At 32.7% G+C, this 25,008-nt stretch overlaps 3 protein-coding genes across 3 annotated transcripts in view; 1 reads left to right on the plus strand and 2 right to left on the minus strand.

Annotated features, from left to right (window-relative positions):
* Nucleotides 1-732, plus strand: part of LOC111053568 (innexin inx1) — a 31,291-nt gene extending 30,559 nt beyond the window's left edge. The window contains exon 2 of the mRNA XM_022340482.2: nt 1-732. This exon is cut by the window's left edge and continues 189 nt beyond it. Within this exon, the coding sequence (XP_022196174.2) occupies nt 1-384 (384 nt within the window). The 3' untranslated portion in view covers nt 385-732.
* A 9,068-nt stretch (nt 733-9,800) lies between these two features.
* On the minus strand, nt 9,801-13,736 carry LOC111053570. The gene is made up of 2 exons (XM_022340485.2): nt 13,341-13,736; nt 9,801-10,471 (listed from the first exon to the last, which is right to left on the minus strand). The coding sequence occupies exons 1-2, from the start codon at nt 13,471-13,473 to the stop codon at nt 10,116-10,118; spliced, it is 489 nt and encodes a 162-aa protein (XP_022196177.2). The 5' UTR covers nt 13,474-13,736; the 3' UTR covers nt 9,801-10,115.
* A 3,739-nt stretch (nt 13,737-17,475) lies between these two features.
* Nucleotides 17,476-24,725, minus strand: LOC120352455. The gene is made up of 3 exons (XM_039433044.1): nt 24,395-24,725; nt 22,976-23,098; nt 17,476-19,685 (listed from the first exon to the last, which is right to left on the minus strand). Exon 3 carries the CDS (start codon nt 19,637-19,639, stop codon nt 18,140-18,142), a length of 1,500 nt encoding a protein of 499 aa, XP_039288978.1. The 5' UTR covers nt 19,640-19,685; nt 22,976-23,098; nt 24,395-24,725; the 3' UTR covers nt 17,476-18,139.
* Between the last annotated feature and the right edge of the window lie 283 nt (nt 24,726-25,008).

Raw genomic sequence — 25,008 nt, forward strand, 5'->3', positions numbered from 1 at the left:
GTGACCAAGTGCACGTTCCACAAGTACGGTCCCTCCGGCTCCATCCAGAAGCACGACTCACTCTGCATCCTGCCGCTGAACATCGTCAACGAGAAGACCTACATCTTCATCTGGTTCTGGTTCATCATCCTGGCCAGCCTGCTCACCATGCTCATCATATACCGGCTGGTGATCATCTGCTGTCCGGCCATCCGACCGGGTCTGCTGCGATTCAGGAACCGGATGGTCGCCCGCGAGGTCGCAGAGGCAGTCGTCCGCAAGACGGACATCGGTGACTGGTGGGTGCTCTACATGCTCGGCCAAAACATGGATCCTCTCATCTACCGCGAGGTGCTCGCCGAACTCGCCAAAAAGATCGAGATTGTTCCCAGCCATAGTCAATGATATAGGGTTGACAAGAAACAGCTACCTAGTGTTTCCATACAGATTGATACCTAGTACTGGTTCTTTGATAACAAGCAGCTACCTAGAGTTCCAATAAAATTTGTATCAACCTAGTATTGACTTGGGTCAGGACCTCCTACATACATATAAGCTGCGTTTACACCAAAGTTATTAACAAAATGTTAATAACTTAATCCTTATAGATTCTATTACATTTAACGGAACTTGACAAACACATATGTTCATCATGTGTATGATAAGTTATGTTCAATCTAATAGAATCTATACGGTGAGGATTAAGTAATTAAATCCCTATTGAGTCTATTACATTGAACGGAACTTGACAAACACATATGTTCATCATTTGTACCGTATGATAAGTTATGTTCAATTTAATAGAATCTATACGGTAAGGATTAAGTTATTAAATCCCTATTGAGTCTATTACATTGATCGGAACTTGACAAACACATATGTTCATCGATAAGCTATGCTCAATCTGATAGAATCTATTAGGATCATTCAACATTTTGTTAATAACTTTGGTGTAAACGCAGCTATAGTATATAGGAAGTCCTGCTTGGTTCGTAGATAATGTTTGATATAGGGTTAATAAGAAGCGGCTCCTATTCTGTCATAGAAATAAGTTGAGACTTGAGCTTACAGTCGACCAATATCAAATATCGACACTGCCAGATTGTGTAACATTGAAACTTTCTCATCCAAGCCCCTGTCACTCCAGTTTGTATAAAATAAGTCGACACTAGGAGAAATATCCATGTTGTCAAATCGTGCGAAATTTTCATCTTCTCACGCATGCCCATAGGCCTGTATACTCAACTCTGCATCGACTGTGGTGCCGAATTGAATAGATCCTGTCCTATGGGCTTGCATGAAAATATTTTAACTTCACACAATTTGGCAACACTGATATTTTCTCCAAGGTTAAACTTATTTTATACAGATTATAAATACTCAATTTGACAACGTGGCATGGACTGTGGCACTATAATGTGGCACGGCTGGACAAAAGCCTGTTTAATTTCAATCATGATTAAATTGCTCAAGAACCAATCAGAGAAACATTCTTTTCGAAAAAGCCTTTCTGATTGGTTCTCGTTTAATTTAATCAAGATTTATTATTCATTGATATTATTGTGATTATTGCTATTATTTAAATTATTGATATTGATAGAAATTAACAGGCTTTTACGCAACCGAGCTATTGAATATGAATTTACATTGTCCCTCATGAGAAAATCTTTATTTCACACTATATGGCAACGCCGATATCTAGTCGACTGGAAGATCAAGTCTCAACTTAAGCTCTTCAGACTATGGTGTTTCTGAACAAGTTGAAACCTACTGTAGTACTAACTCAAGTCATTTGAAATGTTTGATATAGGGTTGATAAGAAGCAGCTACCTAGTGTATCAATACAAATGGATTTTTATAAGTTAAACTAGAATTAGGTAGCTAAATTGATGCCTAGTACGGACTTATGTCGGTAGTGAAGGCCTTGCAAGAAACAACTCAAGGGAAAGTTGATGGTTGATACTAAAACTGTGCTGAATCGCACACAACTATAGAAAAAAATAAGACTTGCTTGACTGAAATTTTTTACAGTAGTAGATGCCTCTATTATGCTTTGATCAAACCAATTCTCAATTATCAATGTCCATATAATGTATCCTTAGAGCCTTTAAAACAGGATGAAACTACCTTTTCACTGTCTATAGCTAATAATGATAACTGAAAGTTCTAACACTGAAGCTTCTCATGTGGACTACCATGTACTAACAGATTCAGTACACAAGATGGGTACATTCCACATGATAGTAAATTTGATGCCCGAACTATGCTACCTTCCTAATCAGCAATCCAATAAGATATTATGACGATTTTGTATTCATATACCGAAATTGGCCCAGTTTTTATAATAAATTGGCATTGCAATAATAAAATTAGTGATATCACGATGTATGTAGGATGTTTCCGAAATCAGTGGCTAAACTTTTTACATACATTAATGACTGTTAAGGGAACAATTTAATAAGCACAAAATAAATGACTGATATTACCGTATTTGAAATCATTTCTCTGTTATGATAATACAAAATAATTCACATTCAAATAGTAGGGAAATGTATTAGAATTCAATGCCGCTATCAAATACAATGAAACTGCATTTTTGAAAATCAATAGTACAAATCTCAAGCCTTCCATAGCTTAGGGAATTTTATATTGTCTGTATATCACTTTTGATGAACGTTTTTACATACTGTTATGCTACTATTTCCTAGCATAGTAACTGGTATATCAGAAAATTATAGCCGCCTTCAATATTGCACTCGAAATACATTTTGAACTTTTGTAGGACATTCAAAGGACAAGAAATAAAAGTTTTTTTAGTTTTCAACAACCAAATTTTATCAAGCTTTCAATCCCTATAAGTTCAACTTCTACAGTATCGTGATTAATAATTTGTTAATTTACTTCAATATTATTTGTGTTTTGAAACTGAGCTATAGAAAAATCCATTGCAGGATGAATTCAAATTTATTCATATTTATAGCATATTTGAATTTATAAATACCGTATCACAATAATATAAATTGTATTTAGGTAGGCCTACTAAGAGACACCATTATTTTTCTCAAATTCAATCTGCTCATCGAATCTCGTTTACTTCCTTCTAGAATAAAATTTGTTAATGGGTTTTTATATTGCCTATTATGAATAAAAATGAAATGGATAACGTATTTGCAATTTTTTACCGGTTTAAAATATCAACTTTTTACTGAATTTTTCACATTTTTATATTAGATTAATTTATATATTTATTCAATGATCCCGGTTGATTAAAATGTAGCCTACGTATATTATACAAAGTTTTCAAATTTTGTAAATTTTGTCTATTCTTTTCAAACCGAGATATAGGCTATTGGAAGACCATCTTCAGAATATATGAACCAATACCGTAACTTATCAGAAGCAATGATGTTTATAGAGCACTGCCATTGAAAGATATCAGAGTTCAAAAATACGAAGAGATTCAGTTTAGACAAGACTGACAGAAATTCAAAATTTGACCCAATATTATGGTTCGAATATATTTTTTGGCATCTATTTTATTGTTTTGTCAAGTGTTACTTTATATATGAAACAAATCTATCTCCATGATGATGATAATATTATGTGGAATGAGTAGTGTTTTTATTGTGGTTTAATTAATAATTATTGGAGATTATTTTAATAAGTCAACTGTATCCAAGTATGATTGATATTAAAATAGGTTTGGTTTGCATACTCGTTGCATGGAATGAGACTGTTTAAGAAGTGCCTTCATACTATAAAGTGTTCTAGACTTAGTTTTATTAGTGTTTGTCTGTGATTAATATTATATTTAGTAATTAATGACTGGTTGTAAAATACATTCCCTGCAGAATCATTGTAACTGAATCCTAAAATCTCACCGGATACCTTCATTACTTGATGAATTTCAAGATAATGACTTGTTTTGTCATGGATAAAATATGACAGATCTCTCCTTCTATAGTAATCAGTGAAAAGCAATAAATTCAATTTTATAAGATGATTCAGTTTAATTAGGTATGCTATTTTCAATTTACTCACTCGATTACATGTCTATAATATTCCTTCAATGCGATACTTTGGGTATTTGTTATGAAGGTGAAAAATCTAAAGTGTAGTGCGTAAAAGATAAATTATCACTTACTCCAGATAGAGATAATATGTATAAATCCAGTCATGCTCATACTATACGTAGTCTATTTTATTCCAACTACATGAAAACTATACGATAGGTACTTTTATTATTATTGACTCGAACATATTAATGAACTATGTAGAAAATAAATCCTCCTGCAGAAGAAAAACATCAATAAACGAGCCAATTTAAGGATTATGTGATGCAAATACTGAAATAAATTGCTAGTTGAATAAATCCATTAACTAATCACACTCAATAATTATTTTATTTGAAAAGTACGGTACCGTACCGAAAAATTTTCATGCTACATAAGGAAATATCCCTTGATAAATAGATGGTGATGCACATCAGAGATGATTTTGAATTGCAGAAATAATCCTATTTCCAAGTATTTCTCATCTCCCTTGCTAACAAAAATTATTCAATAATCATGTAGAGAAAGTTTGAAATTCGTGTAGTTGGAACAATATGAATCGCAATAAAAATTTAGAATATTTTATAGAATTTAGAAGTTCTCTGTCTCAATAAGCAATAACATGCGTTTTTGACCATATATTCTAAAATATCTGTGTTCATAGATATTTGGCTTTTATTGTTGTTCTTCTTGTGTGTATATATAGATTATAATTGATGTTTGGAAATGAGTTTTTAGATCTGTTATTAAGTCAGTGTAATCGGGAAGTTTAAGTAAGTTTTAGCATTTTGTCAGGCTTTTGATAATCTATTATCAGACTCTGATTTGTCGATTCCTGTTTGAAATAAGGTTGTAGTTATAATATATAATGTAATGCTTTTGTGTCTAAATTATTTACCTATACTCAAAAAATAGATATTGTCCAGAATGTGCAGAAGCTTGGAAAATGTTTTTAGATAAGGCTTAATCAATGAATTTTTATCAATTTACAATATTTCTATATTTATTGTATTTTCATCAACGTAATGACTGATATTTGATATAAAGCATGTTTTTATACTCAAAAGTGATTTTATGGAGAAGTAAAATTGAATTTATAATTCAATATTCCAATACAATAACTTTTCCAAGTACCGTACCGTAGTTGTGATGATGTATCATTTTTTACTTGAAAAATAAATTTATCTTTGTAAAATTTGTTTCATCAATATTTTTTTTCTATTTCATCCAGTTTTTGAATGAAAGAGAACTTGGTCCTGTTCGTGAGGGCCAAATGTTTATACTATTTAAAAATATTGTATTCATTTGAAGCTATTTATTATTATATTATGATGTTATCATTTCAATCTCAATATTATTTATCGATGTCAGTAAATTAAAAGTATATTGTATTTATATTTTATTGTATTTTGATTATACGAATAAACTGTTTGCAATAATTATTCGTATCTAATTAATTATTTACTTCAATAAAGAGAAGTTCAATTTTTTCAAATAGATTTTTCTAAATCAAGAGACAAATATATTGTAAGCAATAAATGCATTTTGGACGGTAGTTTGGTCTGTGGTAACAGAGAAGAAGGATTTTTCCTTCTCTGTGAGACTACTGAGTGACCAAATTCAACCACTATACGGTTAAATTCAATAATTCTTGAATTTCTGATAAGTGTAGTATTTAGATTTACAGATGGAAATTTTATTTATCTATTTATATTTTTACAGAGAAACACTGATTGGGAGAGAAAAACTAAGGATACTCCTTGTACTATTTCTTTCCCAAATTTAGATAACACTTTAAAAGTCCAAAATAGGGTTATGATTTCTCTTTACTAAAATTTAGTCCATTTTCACTCAAAAAGCAAATTGGAAAATAAATAAATTGGAAGTTGCATTTGTTCTAATGCTAATTACTGAATAATTTTTATAAAACGAAAATCAAAATTAAATGCTGTAAATCACCCCGAAGACTCCTGCTACAGCAAATATTGACAACAAGGTGAACAGCTAGATGGAAATTCGATGAACTGTCGATTCGATTATTTGTCAGCCCGGGAAGACAAATAGCTTTTGTGCAGTAGCGCTCATCGAATTTCCATCATCTGTTTACCCTGTTGTCAATATTTGCTGTAGCAGGAGTCTTCGGGGTGATTTACAGCATTTATTTGGGATTTTCTTTTAATAATAATTATCAAGATTTATCCTTAATAGCTTTCACCAAAAGTTGTAAGATTTTGACAAGATTATGCAACAAGATGTTTAGATTTATATATAAAATGCAAATATTTTAAGTCTTATTCGATTGGGAGGAAACCTGTCGCAGCGGTATTGAACAACTAAGTGTCAGCGTTCATTACATTTTCCCAAATCGGCTGGAGAAAAATTGTTTGAGCAATGAAATTTGAATGTTGTAAAACCAGTCTTACGGTTGCTCTCTAATTCGGTGGATGCTCTGGCAATGTCAAACTTTGAATTATAGCCGACCTGGTCAACTGATAATCAACCCATCACCCATAACTCAGGCTGAACTGGAAAAGTGACAGCGAAATTATCAGACCAACTCCAACTGCGGTGTGTGCTCTCATAACTCACTGGCGCACTGACAGCCCAAATTATCATTACTGTCTGAGGAGGTTGGCAAACGATCTATCCGCAAAAAATGAGAGCCTCCAATGGGGATGCCAAGTCGTAGTGAGTCTACGCACAAGTAGTTCAATAATTTTGAGAAAAGATGCCCACATGGTCCCAGGTTGTGCGTGGGCAATGGGAGGGATCATCAGATATCATTGGACCTACCTATAGCTTATTAGATGAAATCCAAATTAAATGCTTCAAATCACCTCGAAGACTTCTGGTTTCTGCAACTGCAAATATTGACAACAGGGTAAACAGCTAGATGGAAATTATTTGCAGTTGCAGAAGTCTTCGGGGTGATTTGCAGCATTTAATTTGGATTTCGTTCAATAATTATTATAAATTCATTAGAATTTGAATAAATGCAGTATCTCAGTAATTTCAATCTGTAGCTTATAGTTGGGATTAGAATTTGGAAACCGCTGGATTTTCGCATATCAGTATCAGTGGAAAATCATGAATCCTGGAAAGTAGAATTAATAGGTCAAAGTAGGTACAGTATAGAATTCTGGAAAGTAGGTACAGTGAGTATAGAATTCTGGAAATTAGGTACAGTGAGTACAGAATTCTGGAAAGTAGGTACAGTGAAAACATTATTCGGAGACAAAAAGTCGTATTGGCTGTGAATTTTTTTGTCACTTGCAGCTTTAATATAATATATAGATGCATACTAACCCAAATATCGTTCACTTCTAATCTTATTAGTTATACTGAATCGTGAATATTTTATGAAGTGCGATATTATTTTCTTTTGACTTCTTTTTTGTATGTTAATTGTGATGTTATACTATCATAATTATATGTCATTAAGGCTCGTACTGGAGTTTGTCTGTGAGCCTTTCTATGTTTTCTTGGAATAAATAAATAAATACTTGCTGGGCTGGGTTGAGTGGCAATGATACTCCAATTAGAAACTCATGGGAATTACCATGTATTTGTATATAAATACCTTATAATTTACTGTCATTATCACTGATACTGATATGTGTGATCCAGCTCAACTGCAGTGAAAGCCACTCCCCAAAACTGTATGGGGCGAATTAAAAGTTGAATGATAATTAATACCATTCAATGGACGGATATGTAGAATCGGCGGTAATCTATTCGTCTCTAGCGCTTTTACTGAATCATTGGAGAGGGGATAACTTACGGTAATTTGAATTGAGAACAGAATAAGATGGCAATTTGGGAGATATAGGATATAGGAGTCATGGCGGAGGTTGAATATTTGAAAAAATGATAGTTGTCTATTCAAGTATGAACAGTAGTCTCTGTTGAAATACGTCTGTTCGGTACTCCATTATAGTATTGTTTACTTTTTTATTATTTAAATTGGATAATCTTTTTCAATATAATTGTTGAGATCATTATAAGAGTCAGAAAAAGTGGCAACTGAAATTTCAAAGTGGTCTAATAAGCGAGTTATGGGTTGGTTCTTGAAGTGCTAACTTTCCAGATTCCGTTTTCTTTCCAGATCATAAACGGTTTTAACTATATTATTATAACTTCTCTTAAAAATTCAAAAAATGTATATTTCCAAACTGATACATTTCATTCCCCATATCGTTCATAAATGAAAAATTAACATTTTTTTAAATTCGATAACTTGTTTATTTTGGCATTAATTGCAAAAAACTCATATTAGAACAAAACCTATGATATACTGAATGTATTAAAAAAAAACTCCAATGGAAAATTCGAAACCGTTTATGATCTGGAAAGAAAATGGAGTTTAGCACTTCAACAATCCATAACTCGCTTATTAGACCACTTAAAAATTTCAGTTGCCACTTTTTCTCACTCTTATAATGATCTTAACAATTATATTGAAAAATATTATCCAATTAAAAAAATAAAAAGGTGCACCGTAAAGCCGTAAGACACTTTGTCTTGTACTTTGAAACAAAGTGTTTCATCTCAACTTCATACGAACAGAGGTAGACCTAGTATTGATTTTGAGTGCTTCGTCATGGAAAAACATTCCTATAAATTATACTGCATTACTATTTTGTTTTGAAGGAAAGTAATCCAATTGATCTAATATAGAGACTTATATCGTCGGGTTGAATAAAATGTTTTAATTCTGATAAATAAGATTACATTGCAATTGCAAGTACTACCCAAGTAAGCACAAATCCATTCCCTCAATCCTACCATCTGCTAGTTATTTTTTATCACGCCGCTATATTCTTATCGGATGAGCAAACAAGCATACGTGACAGTCTGCAAGGACACGAACAAGTCTAGCCAATAAAGACTCTCGTGACAATCATGATAATCAAGATTAAGGTTTATCCTGGATGGAATACCAAAGTCAACCATGTCAAATTACTCAGACTTGTGTTGTAAGATGCGAACCATCTATATGAGAAAGTAGGGTTGTGTTTGTTCGTTTGTTCGCATCAAAACATGTCAATTTGTGGATTGCATACCGGAAAACCGGGAATGATTCAGATCTCCAAATTTTGCATATAGATTCTAAAAATATCAATCTCGTGCACCTGGAAGCCCAAATTTAAATTTTCCTTCTAGATTTTTCAGAATTTATTAATGTTTAAATTTCATTAATGGTATATTCGATTCCATTAAAAAATCACCAAATCATATGGTCGAAATTTAAGAAAATCTGTTTCTCTATTGCTCTCTACCTGAAAAACATAGTTTTGAAACTTCGTTTTCCTGATGCAATGTTTAGGTCTACACGTGGCATGGATTATTAATTTTTCAGCTAGAACAATTTTTGAGACAAATGCTAAATAAACGTCTACAGTTTCATCAATGCTGTATCGGCAATATGAAAACGCATGCAGTTAATATGTCTTTCAATGTAGGTGTTGTTATTCACATAAAGAAATTATATTCTTCCATTTTCATTTAATTCAAATTTCAAAATTATTCGAGCCCTGATAGAATGACTGACTCACTGTACATAGGCCTATTTTGAATTATTCTAGATTTCATTACGTCAAGTTTTAAGAAAGACCCTTGCGAAGCACGGGTTACCTGCTAGTACTATATAGGTGAAATCAATGTACCTATCTAGAGCACATTCTGATTCTACATTCTATTCCACGTTACTTGGGTGCAATGAATGAATAATGAAGAAAGCCTGTAAGCCAGAAATTATAACCAGTACCATGCGATTGAAATAATTTTCCAGTATTTCTATTATTTTGATTAAATACAAGCTTAATTGGCTTATAACTGTATTAACATACTGCAGTATTTGCAAAATAATCCTGGAATTCCAGTACAACAAAACCACTAGAATACTAGTACTATACTATACTTGAAAAAGTATAGTAGGCTATGTTTATAGTTTAAATTTTAAAACTTTCTCAAATAATACAATTTTTGTTGTTACTTTTCTATCTTTATTTTGCCTGTGATATTCTACTCACTACTATTTCTATCATTTATATTCCAATCATTGGCCAAATTATTCGCGATAGCCTAAATCAACTGCAAGAGCTCCTGAAACTCTTCAAAGCCACCTTCCAACTGTGATAAATTCTCGAATGGTATCGGAATAAGATAAGGTGTATTCGTGTTCTCCAATCGCGCGATTCCATTTTCTATGGTTCTGGGTGACTCTGGATGTTTATCATCCGTAATTTTCTGATCTTCAGAAGTTCTTGGTGGAATAATACAACCTCCAATGAATTGCATTGATTCAAAACCTTTCTTTGTCAAACGACATGCCTCGGAACATGCACCCAGATCTTCATTTGCGTCCAATTCTGCTTCTTCTTTCAATTCTTTCAAATACTGTGATTTCAGGTCTTCCCAACCCTCTTTGATGACATCCACTGTAAAAAGAAACAAGTAGGTACCGTATTAGATCAACAATATTAATATAATTTTATAGGTTAGCCTAAAACACGAATATAGGAATATCTGTTTTATCTATGATTTATATTTTTATCTTCTAAGTTATTTTTCTCCTATAAAAATGGAAACAGGAAATCTACTCTGAATTCCTGATTTCATATTTTAAAATAAACTGATATAATAACTTACATCAAGAAATAGTTATTTGTGCAACTAGTGCGCAAAGTGACAGTTTGCTGCACCGAAAGAAACGTTTACGCCCGAGCCGTAGGCGAGGGCGGAATGGTTTGTTGAGTGCAGCAGAGGAACTTTGCGCACGTATTTCACATTAAATTTTTCCTACAGTTACCATTGAATATGAAAAGTGGGTAATTATGGGTAAAATTGCCTGAAATCCATCAAATGTTTTTCTGTGTTATTTTATTATCAATAAAAACCTTAATTTATTGTCAAATTGAATAATAATGTAGTAGTGTTTGAATGGCGGGGCGGCTGTCACTCATGTCGCTGTCCTCGGTGTCCTTGTTGTCCATCGTTATTATTATAATAACAGTCACAGTTACCAACTTCATTTTGATTTTGCTGCACTGGTGCTCCATATAACCTACTAACTATTTTGTGTTGCCATGTTGCAAATCTGGAGTGCAGAAAATTTTTTTCCCGCACTAGAGCGGAAAAGTGATTCTTTGCGTTCTGTAACCAGTGCAGGAATGACCACTTTTCAAGGTAACTGTAGGAAAAATATATAGGTAAATTATCATATACTGCTGGAAAAAATTTCATTTATTCATAGTAGGCCTATATTATTTCTTTTTTCACCCTGATTGTATACAAATATCTCATTGTTCAATAGAGAGCGTATTCTGTTTTGGTACTAAATACTGTACCGTGTAACTTTATACAGGGCGTTCATCCCATCAACAAAGAAGTCTGATTATATGGTTATTGAATTGCATAGCTAGGTACACATTTTGTATTTGTAAATTATAATAGAAGTTTAGAATCGTGAATGATTTGTGTACTGATTATTTATTATCATTTAAAACGACCTTTCAAATTTATTAAAATTCAGCTTACCTTAAAAAGATATTGGATTCAAAATTGTGAGCTTAATTTTACAGATTTTTTTCGGATAAACCAATAATTTCAAGTAAGCTACGTATCGTTATTCTTGCAGCAAGAATAACGAAAAAAGTTATTTAGTTTTGGATATCTGGATTTGGCAGCATTGAATCACTGATTTTCAGAATTTTGTATGCACAAACCGAATAATAAATTAATTATATTGAACAAATGTTTCCTAGAACGTTGTAAATTTTACAACATTATGAATATTCAGGAAATACCTTTTCAAGTTAATGATTGACTTGCATAAAGTAGGCCTACTTCATTGTTCAACATTATATTACCCAAGGCATCTAGAATACAAGATAGATACATTGATATTACCAACAAATCACTACGGTACCTATTACTAGGTATACTGCCGGTACTTCAATAGAAAACTGTATTTCTATACAAACCTAGTTACATCTAAACTAACTCTTGCATTCTGAGCAATCAAGGTTTGTGATAGCATTTCAAATATTCCTTGAAATTTATCATTCTCACTCTCAATACTCATACGGATACAGTCAACTAGAGATTTAGAGTAGATGATCTGACAGATTAATGAGGGTTTATTTCATTTTAAAATATCATTTTCACATATTTAGTGAGATATATTTTTTATGGACAAGGTGTAATGAATAAGTATTCCCTATTCATACAACCTCTTGTTCTATGACAGGGGTGCCCAACCATTCAGTAAATGAGGGAAAATTGAATTTCAAATGAATAGTGGCGGACAGACACCATGGTGCCTACCTACCTGTACTGAGAAAATCCGGTTTCTACCTCAATAGCTAATGAAAATCAAAATCACCTTATCTCAAATTATTTAAACCTGAAAAATATTAGGATGTTGAGCCTAAAATAATCTAATACGTTCATATCCGGAATTATAGGCTATTCAAGAAAAGTGACATGGACAACTTAACGAAGTAATTTTTTGTTTGCAGTTTCCTTCTGACTTTCGAAAGTATCATTGCATAAGGGCCGCGGGCCGCATAAACCAGCGTCGAGGGTTGCATGCGACCCACGGGTTGTGCACCTCTGTGTTCTATGAGAACCAATGAGAACAGATAACAATGTCCAAGAAAATGTTGAAAAATACAGTACCATCCGATATACAAATTTATTCCAATAAGGTACTACGGTATCCCAAAAACCCAAACAAAACTCCAATATATTTTCCGATCATAATAATAGATGCTATAGAAATACATAGGCTACATGGTGAAAATATTACACTATCTTTTGAAAATTAGAAGTTTAGAACAGATATTTTTAATGGTTTAAAATTATTAATTTGGAATCAGATTCAGAGTATTTTGGAGTATCCTGGTAATCAGCTATTTTTGTGAAAATAAATTTGATGGACGGTTTCAATTGCAAATATAAATGTTTTCAATCATAAAACATATATAGGCTAGAACAGTGTAAGTATTATAGTAGGTATTATATAGTTTATCAGATAGGTATTAGCATTATTTCCCTTTTTGTGTAGTTGAGAAGTTGATATTGTGGTAATTATTCATATTAAATAAAAATACTAAATGTTTATTTAACATTATTTCCCTCACTGATCAGATACTTGAATGAATGATAAAATTATTGAAAATATCTTCCAATTATGTTAATATAGTTTCATGTTAAGTCACTACAGCTATTTCTATGAATTAAAAGTAAAATAATGGATGAACATAAGAGCAGAAAACAGGAGAAAATAATTTCGAAAATATTTACCATTGCAGTCAAATGTTTGCGCTATTTCCTTCCACGCGTTGTCTGAGGCGGATTGATTGTTGAATAGCTCATTCCCAGCATCCCAAATCTCTGGTTTGGATTTAATCGCAGGTATCAATTCTTCATGTAACATTTTTCAATTAAAGAGTAATAATTTCAGTTTTTTTCAATAGTGAATCAATTATACAAGGTGTTTGAACTAGCACTGCACTGGTGTTGAGGAAAGACTGATTTCTGATCAATTCTACACTCTCTAGACTGGAAGTGATAGAAGAGTAATGCTAAACCATATTGGTGCTAAAGCTTCTTAAATAGCTTCAGCGCAAATATGTGTTCACTTCAAGTGGTTTATTATTATCTTTCAATTATCGTCTTCCGTTTGCATGAATCATCATCGTTTTAATCAATTGGGAATTAGGATTTTCTATTTCAAATAAATTGCTGGGATTTGGCTATCCAAGATGTTTGAGAAGAGAGGATAACAATTTTCTATTATCAACATCTAATTGAACTGTTTTATAAGATGTTATTCATCTTAAAATGAAGAACGTAGAAAATTATTGCATCTTATTTCATCTTAATTTAAAAATGTATTTTTCAATCGATAATATGATGGTTTAATTCAAGGCTATTTTCTTCAAAATAGAAGACAAACATTTTAGGTGCACTTAGAGACTATACTTTCTCAATGATTCTCATGATGGAGAATTGTCTAAAAATGAATTTAAAAATTAATACGATACATTATGGTTTATTTTAGTGTATTATGATAAAAATATAATGAATAATATGAATAAATAATACAAATAATAAAAAAATAAAAATCATATGAATAAATAAATAAAATATTACAGTGTTAAAAAAAGCAGATTCATTTCTAATAGTTGATTTTTCCTTGATGACTTTTTCGTATTGAGAAGTATAATAAACCGCGATAAAATATTTCAAAAGAAAACCGTTACTCATTTCTTCAACATGAAAGATTTAGTTACCGTTCTCACTTGAAAGTAGATTAACTTCTGTGGTGGAAAAAGAGATAATAAATGTTTCATCTCTATATGTGACTAAAATGACTGAATACAAGTGAAATAAGTTATTACACACCATTAGGTAATCAGGCCAACTAGATTGAACTTATTCACGCAAGGCACTATCAATTCTACAAGTAAGAATTTATTTAAAATACATGATTTATCTTTCTGTGGTGATTCTGGTGAATACAACCGATATGTTTTTGAAACTTTATGGATTCTAAGTCATACATAATTATAGCCTAGGTAAATTGAAAAAAAGGTTTATTTCTTCTATGTTAGGAAATTAGAAGAATTAACTTTATTAATCGCCGGACAATTTTCATCACGAAGTGTAAGCCCAGTCAATGAAGACAAAAAACAGGGGTTTGTGCAGCAAATTAGGGTAATGCTGAATTTTTGCAAGCTGTTACTTATGCTGTAGGAGGGTTCCTAGTGGGGGGGGGGGTAAGCCTGGAACCGAAGAGTCCCCATCGGTACACCGCTTGCTTAACCCCCCCCCCCAGGAACCCTCCGAAGTTCGAAACTACAATGATTTCGTAAAACAAGTATATCTCGCCTCCAAATCAAGATATCGATCTGACTTTGATTTGATCCTTTCAAGGATGAATAGATCTACAATTAATATACTATAACATTTCATCTCATATCAATTTTTCAGGAAGTTATTTCCATACAAAGACAGAAAATTAGAAACTTTCCACCTCATAATTTTATATTTTGTCTAATAAAAGTTTACGCTTTCGTTAATCGAGAAAATTATTTCGTATATAAGTTAAAACTTGTTTCAAGAACTCGAAAATTATGTATAACAAGTCAAACATTTTTATGTCCTATTATCTTAATTGTCCAGTTAATCTGCACGATGAACGTTTTTTTCGCGCTAGATCAATACCTACTATTACTTAGGGGTCTTAGGTAAATCATAGTAGGTGTTGGCTAGATGCTCATATAGTAACACTTCCACCAACAGATGTTTTCGGTAAAACTATTATTAAAAGTGTTTTTTCTGATCTCAATGGCATCCACCTCGGAAGCCCTTGAAGACAGAGAATCAAATTTGATCTCAAATAGTAAACCAGGATTTTTCCTTTCATGTGCATTCAATTTAATCAAGAATCAATAGTTTTAAAAGTGGTTAGGTAAGTTTAAAGAAGTCGAAGATTTCAAGAAACTCATCCTATCTGCAGAGTGCGGAGTTAGTCTCCACCAACTAGAGATTAATGCCAGAAAAATACTTAAGGAATTGGTATATAATTGTAGGGAATTACATCCTCAAGTCATGTAGTCTGAAATTTGTTTTCATTCACTCATTCGTTTGATTGAGAAATGTCTTGAATCTGGAGAAAGAATAAATTTCTTGAAATCTTCTGCTTCTTTGCTGCGCATAATTGTATTTATTGACTGGGCTATCCGGCTACCGTATGTATAGAGTAGCCTACAGCTACTGTATAAAGTAATACCTTATACTGTAGTAATAGTTCAGTCAAATCGTTTTTCAGGAAACAGCCCGAAAGAATTTCTCTCGACAGTTCTATATGTATTTTGGGGCGCTGAATTCGAATCTGAAATTTGCTGATACGCCAGAGGGCGGCTTCACCCCCAAAATTTCGGATTTTTTTCAATTTTCCCATTTTATCTCGTGAACCTTGAGTTTCTCAAGAAAAATCATTCTTGACAAAATTAAAGAAAATAAAATTTCAAATAAATTGAGTGGCCGCGCAGGATTCTACCATTTTTGGTTCCGGAGCTACAAATTTTCAAAAAAGGGGTATTTTTTGAGGGGTTTTCAAATTTTCATTATAATACTTTTTCAAGGCCTTCCTAACAAAAAAATACCTATTTCGACTGAAATCATCTCACGCGGGTTATTTTCTATGAGAATCACCCGTTAGAAACATTTAATTTCAGTATTTCCTAGTGGGGGGGGGGTGGGGTTGTAAGTCATAAGGATATGTCAAGGATCAAACCTTTAAACATTTATAACTTTTGACAGAATGATCAGATCTCCTCGTACTACAGCTCATTCTTCTCAGCTCGTCAAGGCGGTTCAAAATCATGTATCATAATTGAAATTTGATGAGAAAATAAAAAAATACACTTTTTTGGGTATATTTCCCCTCCCCCCACCACTTAATTCGAAATTTCCTAGGGAATCCTGTTTGTAATGAATTGTTCTTTCACGTGATGTGTATTATTTTATCTATACTAGAAAAATATCCATGTTGTTTAGGGTAGAAGTGGTAGGTTTGCATAATTTTGAAAACCCCTTAAAAATACCCCTTTTTGAAAATTCGTAGCTCCAGAACTAAAAATGGTAGAATCCTGCGCGGTCACTCAATTTATTTGAAATTTTTTTCTCTTTAATTTTGTCAAGAATGATTTTTCTTGAGAAACTCAAGGTTCACGAGATAAAATGGGAAAATTGAAAAAAATCCGAAATTTTGGGGGTGAAGCCGCCCTCTGGCGTATCAGCAAATTTCAGATTCGAATTCAGCGCCCCAAAATACATATAGAACCGTCGAGAAAAATTCTTTCGGGCTGTTTCCTGAAAAACGACCATTTGACTGGACTATAACTGTTAGGCTAATACGGTAATACCATACATTATGACAAAGTAGAGTACCATTTTCAAATTATTCCATTTGTATAAGAAATGTTTTAAATTCGAAATCAATTCGATAATCTTCTATAATTTAATCTGATATTTCACTATTCACTCCATGCATAGCAAATACTACATAAAATGTACTCGGTTTGGTATAATTTGTGAAGAAAACAAAATAAATATTTTTTGTTAATACCGTATTTAATTTGAATTTAAAAAAAGTATGAAAGACATAAGTTACAAAATGTTATTGTGCATCTATCTTAGATGATAAATAAAGATACAGTGCATTATAGTGTTAGATCTTGAATGTGAATCTACAGTATAATTTAAGGAGGTATTTGAACGACTAAAATTGACTGTGAGTTAATTATAAAGATTTCACTATCCTATAGTACATTAAAGCATATAATATCAATCTAAATAATATGATTGTAGATAAAGCTGCTAATTAAAAGAACAATGATATATTTTATAATATAATAAAAATGTAATAGCAAAACATGATGAAGTTGAAAAAGTAAAAAGTCTTATGCTATGCATTATATCCATCCTGAACATGAAAATTTATAAGAATAATTGTTTGAAATGTTTTCAACTTTTGAATCCTCAATATCTCAACTGACCCAATACATTACTTTCACATAGAATAGAAACGAATGTTTGTTTTTTAATTTGATGACGTTTTTATTACACAGTGATGTCTAATCTACCACTAAACCACGTAGTTAGCAAAAAAAAAAAAAAAACAAATACAATACTGTACAAAAGATACAGAAATAACAGAACTGAGAAATGACAAAAAAGTGTGACTTAATCAATAAGAGAGTTCAGTAACAAAAAATAAAAATCCAAGAGTCCTTTAATAAACTAAATCACTTCACTCCTGAAAGAGAAGGCAAAAACTCCTACTAATATGTTCGAAACAGAGCCACAGTTTGAATTTAATTATGAAACAATTTTTCTTTTATGCATTATAAAAGCTTTTTTAAGTGTAATAAGCCCTACAATAGTATTAGTTATTTTATTATTAAATTATCATTATTCAATAATATTATAAGCAAATAAAGATTGCATACCTGAGCGAACAATAGCAAGCAAGCAATATACATATTTGAGAGTGGAATACTTTTGCTGCCAAATCAAGGGGTTCTCTTTGCTCATACACTGAATAAACAATCTCTGGAACTAGACACATCATTTAAGAACTTTAGAATTCCATTGAATAGTTGGATTTGTCTGGGTTGGCTCAGTTTTTTAATGATAGAATAAATACTTATCAAAAACAAATAGTCCCCATCTTTCCTCAATTCCATGTTGAATTCATTGGCTCTAATGCGATTCTCGATAGCCTGTAACTTTTCTTCAATTAAACTTAAATGCTCATCTAATTCCTCATCGTCATCATTTTTACCACTAACATTATAGTTACCAGAAACATTATCTCTAGCAATAGCATTATCTGCAAGTTCTGGAACTTGATCAGTTAAAGAAGATTCGGATTGACTTGGCACATTCTCAGGTTTTGGTAAATCACCTAAATCATTGCAATTTTCTGCAATAAGAAGGAGCCCATTAATTCTATTGAATAGAGAAAGTTTTGGAGTCAATTTTAAATATTTAACAATATGCAAAACTCTCATCAAGAACAAGTAAGTCTGGTCAGAATGCAATAACTCATTTGGTTTGAGTCTATCGTGATCGATAATCTTCACAGCTTTATTTATGTAAAGTCGAAGTTCCATTTTATCGTCAGCTTCAGAGACACTAGGCATAGATTGCAATAATAACTGACTAGAAGTATTTTCAGATTGGATTGGGTTACAATCACGGATTCCAACTTGGTTAGACAATTCGTCGTTGATTCCCTGTATTAAATTTTCATTTATTGCACGTCGAATGACAAGTTTTTGGGAAGAGTCATACATTTTTATGATGGGAAGATTGCACATTAGATAGATAAAAACTTCATCGATATCCAGTCCCGGCAGACTATATTCTTCATCTCTGTACGATTGGAAGTATTCCAAATTATCTGAAACTAACATTAATAGCTGTGCTTCTCTGCTGTATTGAGATCTTTTAGCTAGTGGGATAGAGTATTGAGTTTCTTTGAAGAATTTGCTATTGTATTTATCTCCTCTCCTCCAATAAGTATTTTTGAAACCCTCTACTAGTATTTTGTTTATTTCTTCGACAAGAACTGAATTGATCCCTCGACAAATTTTAAATCTTGTATAGGGCGTCAAATTCAAGAGTGTTGGCAAAATGCTTAATAAAAACAAATAGTCATCATCATCAATCAAATCCTTTTTGTACTTATACTCTTCGGTACGATCAAAAACAAATTTCAAACTGGAAATACTATGAAATTTCGTTGAAGTTTGTAACCAAATTGCAAAATTTTTATTCCTAGGTTTTGCTTCTCTCTTCGCCCTTTTCTCATCCATTCTCTTACATTTAACCTTATCTGATGGGAAAGAGTAGTCATAGTTTCCGTCAGCGTCGTCCGATGATGATTCATCACTTTCAAACATGGCGATGAGTTCACGATCTGCTGCATTGTGATCTGAGTCATCTGTCACACATCTTCTGCATCTCACGCAAAGCACTACATCATTTCTTGTGAATCTCGAATTATTGGAATCTCCAAATGACATCGTTCCTCACATGTAGCTGCTACTGGTAGTTATTTCAATACCTCCACTGAAACAATAATAAATTTTACTGTAGGTATGATATTACTCGAAGTTAATTATTTATATAAGGAATTAAATAGAGAAAGCATTTATTCAAATGCTAATTAATATACAATTATCAATTAACGAAAATCCTAAATAAATGCTGTAAATCACCCGAAGACTTCTGCTACTGCAGACATTGACGACAGGGTTAACAGCTAGATAGAAATTCGATGAGGATAGTAGTTCTCATCGAATTTCCATCTACCTGTTAACCCTGTTGTCAATGTCTGCAGTAGCAGAAGTCTTCGGGGTGATTTACAGCATTTATTTAGGATTTTCGTTAATTGATAATTATTTATATAAGGTATGAATTTGCGTTGAGATCTCCACATAAATAATACAAGTAGCAAACTCAGACATTGGATAGATAAATTTCCAATATCAGCAATGTTAGTAACACAAAATCTCAAGACTAATAAATTTTTCCAACATTCAATCGTATCTTGAATATGAAATATAAATTTGGGGTGGAACGTAGTCTACTCAAACCACTTGGAAAAACTTTTTGTGATTCAAAAACACCTTATTCGAGCTATATTAGGAAAACCCAGACTCTATCCAAGTGAGAGTTAAACCTATTTAAGGAGCTGGATGTTTTAACTGCCGGGCAGCTATTTATAAAAAATGTTTATCATCTACATAAATGAGAATATGAATCTTTTCAATCTGCGTGTATCACCGTATAACCTCCATCCTTCATCTATTACTTTTCAAATTACAGATACTGTTTTAGAAGACTGAGTCACTGTCAATGTTGTAGAACCGTTCCATAATGGAATAAAAACACACATATATTGTCCAATTCTACCGTTTTATTTGGTGCAGGACCATGGTTGGTACATGGAAACTGTTTCCACATGGAAATGTTTCACGAAACCATAGTCCTGTACCAAATAAAACGGTGGAATTTGGCAATACATGTGTGTTTTTATTTCATTAAGATACTGTTTTATCAAATTGTAGAAAACAGTTTTTCCATAAGGTACCGTATCAAAGCTCATAAATGTTACCCACAAAAAATTTACCACTATAGTAAATTAAATAGAAAACTGGTAATTGAAATTCATCCATGGATAGTTTCGAGCAATGAGATTTTAGTATAAGTATGTAGTTTTAATCTGGAGAAAATTCAATTTCCTCCTAGCTTAATATTGCAGCATAATAAAGTTGAGAATGGAAATCTGAGGATTTAAAGCCTGTAGTATACTAGATTATCCTGAGTTTTATCTAGCTTTACATCGGGGGTCTCCAGTAAAATAGCCGCCTACATATTCAATCTAACAGAAAATACTCTTTATGTGTATAATGAACCAAGCTATAACTGCCGTAATTTAAGCTTAATAAAAAAGGGGAGTACCTATCATAAGTATTAAAAAATCAATAAGTTCAAGAAAGCGAACATAGTAGGAAAAATCATACAAAGAATCAAAATCGAGCAAAACCAAAGGAGTGAGGCCGAGTGCTTGATGGTAGCAGTCAGCAAAATCATTTGATCTTTTGATCTCTTGGAACATATAGCGTTCTTTTTTATGAACAGAAATTCACTGGAGGAATATTTCAAATTTTAGAATATTAGTAGTTCTGTGAACAGTAGACCTCGCGCAGTTATAACGACGTCCCAAACCATAAACACATCCACACTGATACACCAACTATTTATTTGATCAGATCATGCTTACACAAGATTTAATTATCATATAACGCTTTCCGGAATTTAGCGCGAGAAAACTAGAAGACATCTAGGCGCCCAGACGAGCTGTTATAAGTTCTTTGCATCCTATTTAATGGTGCATGAAAATTGCATTCAATGAGGCATGCAATTTATAGTCTACACAGCTGCTAATTTTTTACCAAGTTACATTGAGATCGCGATATTGAATTGCATGCGTCATGGCATGCAATTTATAATCAACTCGACAGCTGATTTATGATGAATAATTAGTCTGATTTTCACTCTAATATTGACGTATGAAGGAGGCTCCTTTTTCATTTTATATTATCCTTGAAATGTAAAATTTCCAAAAACCTTGTATATACGTCGACGCGCAATTTAAAAAGGAACATACCTGTCAAATTTCATGAAAATCTATTACCGCGTTTCGCCGCAAATGCGCAACATATAAACATTAAGAGAAATGCCAAACCGTCGACTTGAATCTTAGACCTCACTTCGCTCGGTCAAAAATTGTTTCCGACTTGGAGGGATATGCGACGGCATAGGGATACAGCGGCGGCGATGTTGCCGTGCTAAAGCGGCCAGCGTTCTCTAATCTCTATAATAGTGAGATTATAATGCGAATATAGTGAGTGTTCAAACGCTCATGATTGGCACACAAAGTTTCGTCTCTGAAAGCACTGAGTCGACTGAGTCTAATCGACAAATTGGCAACTGCGCTTCTCTCTATGACATTATTAATCAATGTAATTGGCTGATCTCCCACCATTTTTCCGCTCCACATATCCCTCCAAGTCGGAACTAATTTTGTATAGACTATAATACATTTGAAGAACTTTTTTCAAGGCATAATAATAATATCATAATGCCGAGTGACCTGTCTGGTAAAAGAGTTTTCAGGTCGCACCTGATACTGATCAATTTCAGGGCCTCTGACTGCTTTTAGGCAGCCGGGACCGACGATACTACGTGTTCATCCGTAACACGGCATGATTTGACTGTTTTTACATTGAACTTATGGGACTAAATTGATGTCCCAACTGCTTTAGCCGACTTCTACTGCGCACTCTCAAGAGAGTTTTGCCTGAGTTGATATAACTTACAGCTTCAACCTTTAATCAATCATCAGCATGACAAACTTGAATAATCCTAACTTCTTTTGAAAACCTTGTTGAATAAAGGATCTATTAGCTTGTTATTATTAGAACTGGAGGTATCCAATAATTAACTATCTGGAACCATGTAAAATATAATAATTGATAAACTACCTATATTATTCATACACGTATGGTAAGAACCTTTATAATATTGAGTGTATCATACCAATAATTTGGCTGATCTCCCTCATTTTTCTGCTCCGCATATCCCTCCAAGTCAAAACTAATTTTGTATGGACTATAATACATCTGTAGAACTTTTTTCAAGGCATAATAATACCGTGATACCGAGTGACCTGGCTGGTACAGGTCTAGTGCAAGAGATTTTTTCAAAGAAGTTTCATTTTCAAATTATTAATTATTTTACTCATTCATTTTTGAGATAAAATTTTATCAAACAGAACTGTAAATTTTACTCACATAAATATTGTGTGTTTCGTTGTTGGATTATAATATCTTCCAGCTTCAGAAAAAGGGCGTGATCTTCATGGTGAAAGAACAACAAAAATGTCCATCAACTTCCAAAATGGTACCGTATTGTTGCTGAAACAATAAGATTCAAGGATGTTACTCCATTTCGGACTCAGCATAGAGTATTTTATAATATAGACTATACTATACTTTATAATAATAATGAACTCATCACATTTTTTATGATAGTAAAAATATCATGGATATTTTTTACTGCACTTTTGCGAATTCTGGTTCGCACTTGTCCTTGGCAACACACTTGTCCTGTCGTTAGTGGTTAGCCACAGAGATTGATTGATTATATGCCTTTATTAGGGCGGAGTTAGGACTCCTGGTCCTCTCTACCACACAACCCTAAGAGAAGAAGTAAGAGCAAGGAGTTGCTCTTAGAAATCAAATCTTCTACTTTGTGGGTTAGCCTTAGTTGTTGGTGGCCATCCAAGGATCACTAGTGTGTACACACATGTTCGTCATGCATGTTGTGCCATCAGCGAGAGGATTCAAACAAAAACCAGCTTCTGAAAATATCAATTTTTAAGATAGTTATTCAATTTACTAAAAATAACCAAAAATAACTTTTAGTTGAGCTATTTTTGGTAAATAGAATAACTTTTTCAAAAATTGATATTTTCAGAAAATTTTTGTTTTACTAGATCAACAATACCATGAAGAATCCATCTTCTAAGTCTCATGGAGTTATCTCTTTCCGAAATTGGAATGTTCTGTCACAAAAATTCAAACTTCAGGCGCTCATATCTCAAAAAGTAATGATCGGGAAAAAATGTTTTCCTGAGAAAACTTTTCATTTTTATAGGTTGATGATATTACAAATCGAAAAACTTTGAAAAATATAACGAGTAGAAAGTTTATTTTTAGCCTTTGCACAGCCTTAAAATATTCATTTTGGGTAGTACACCTCACTCGGGCTCATGCCTATGGGTGAGCATTTTATTTTGCACTTTTCTATTATTTTCCAGTTGATGGCTATTTTACCATATTTATCAAATTAAGTTATTTCTGTAATCATAAATAACTGAATTATTTAATTACTTAATTTTATCAATTATTCTTTGTCATAATTTTATGTATCGATGTGCAAAATAAATACATTTTTAATGGAATTGAAATAGACAACCAATAACGCGCCGTGACGACTCTACATAACCATACCACAGTGACCACGCGCGACTCCAGTCGTTGATAAGGAATATTGAACCTCACAACAAGGAAAGTTAGAAATATATTAGCCTTCATGTGTAGAATATACCTACAAATATACATTTATACGTATCACTAAATATTTTCATTACCTATATTAATCACAAATATATAATAATTGATTCAACATTTTGTTATTGTATTGTTTACCTTTTGATAAGCGAACCATACAGCAACGTCTTCTCAAATCACATTCTCAATAATTGAGAATTATTCAGTTCAGATGAGACAGAGTGCCTTATCAAATATTATTTTCGTGATAGAAGAAGTAACGCAGTTAAGAGTTAAATAACAACACGAAACCTCTCAGAGGATAGGACAGCTCTCAGAATTACTTTCGCTAGCCCAGTTGATTCGATACTGGCAATATTATTGGCAAAAGGCAATATACTAGCAGACACTTTCTTCGGTGGAGAGGAGTCAGGGAGCCGGACATGCGAATTTCTGGGAATAACGGTTCTATTCCACGAACAGAGCTGCTGATGCATTTTAACTGCGCAGTAACCTATTCGTAAGCTCACTTCAAAATGTCAGAATTCCTCATGCATTCAGCATCAATGACTCCCATTCCTCCAATGCTGTCCGAATGAGTGAGTCTCACTTTCCTTGGTAGTCATTCGTAAGTGCGATATCTCAATTGTGCGAGTGTTTCAAATTTTTGTTATTTTTTTTTGTCCATTTAAAACAAAAATTATAATCGAAATTAAAATAATACTCACATATAGCCATTTAAAATCGAAACCCTAACTTTCCTAATCTTTCCT

This window comes from Nilaparvata lugens, chromosome 7 (assembly GCF_014356525.2).
Source record: "Nilaparvata lugens isolate BPH chromosome 7, ASM1435652v1, whole genome shotgun sequence".
In the NCBI taxonomy this organism is placed as follows: Eukaryota; Metazoa; Arthropoda; class Insecta; order Hemiptera; family Delphacidae; genus Nilaparvata; species Nilaparvata lugens.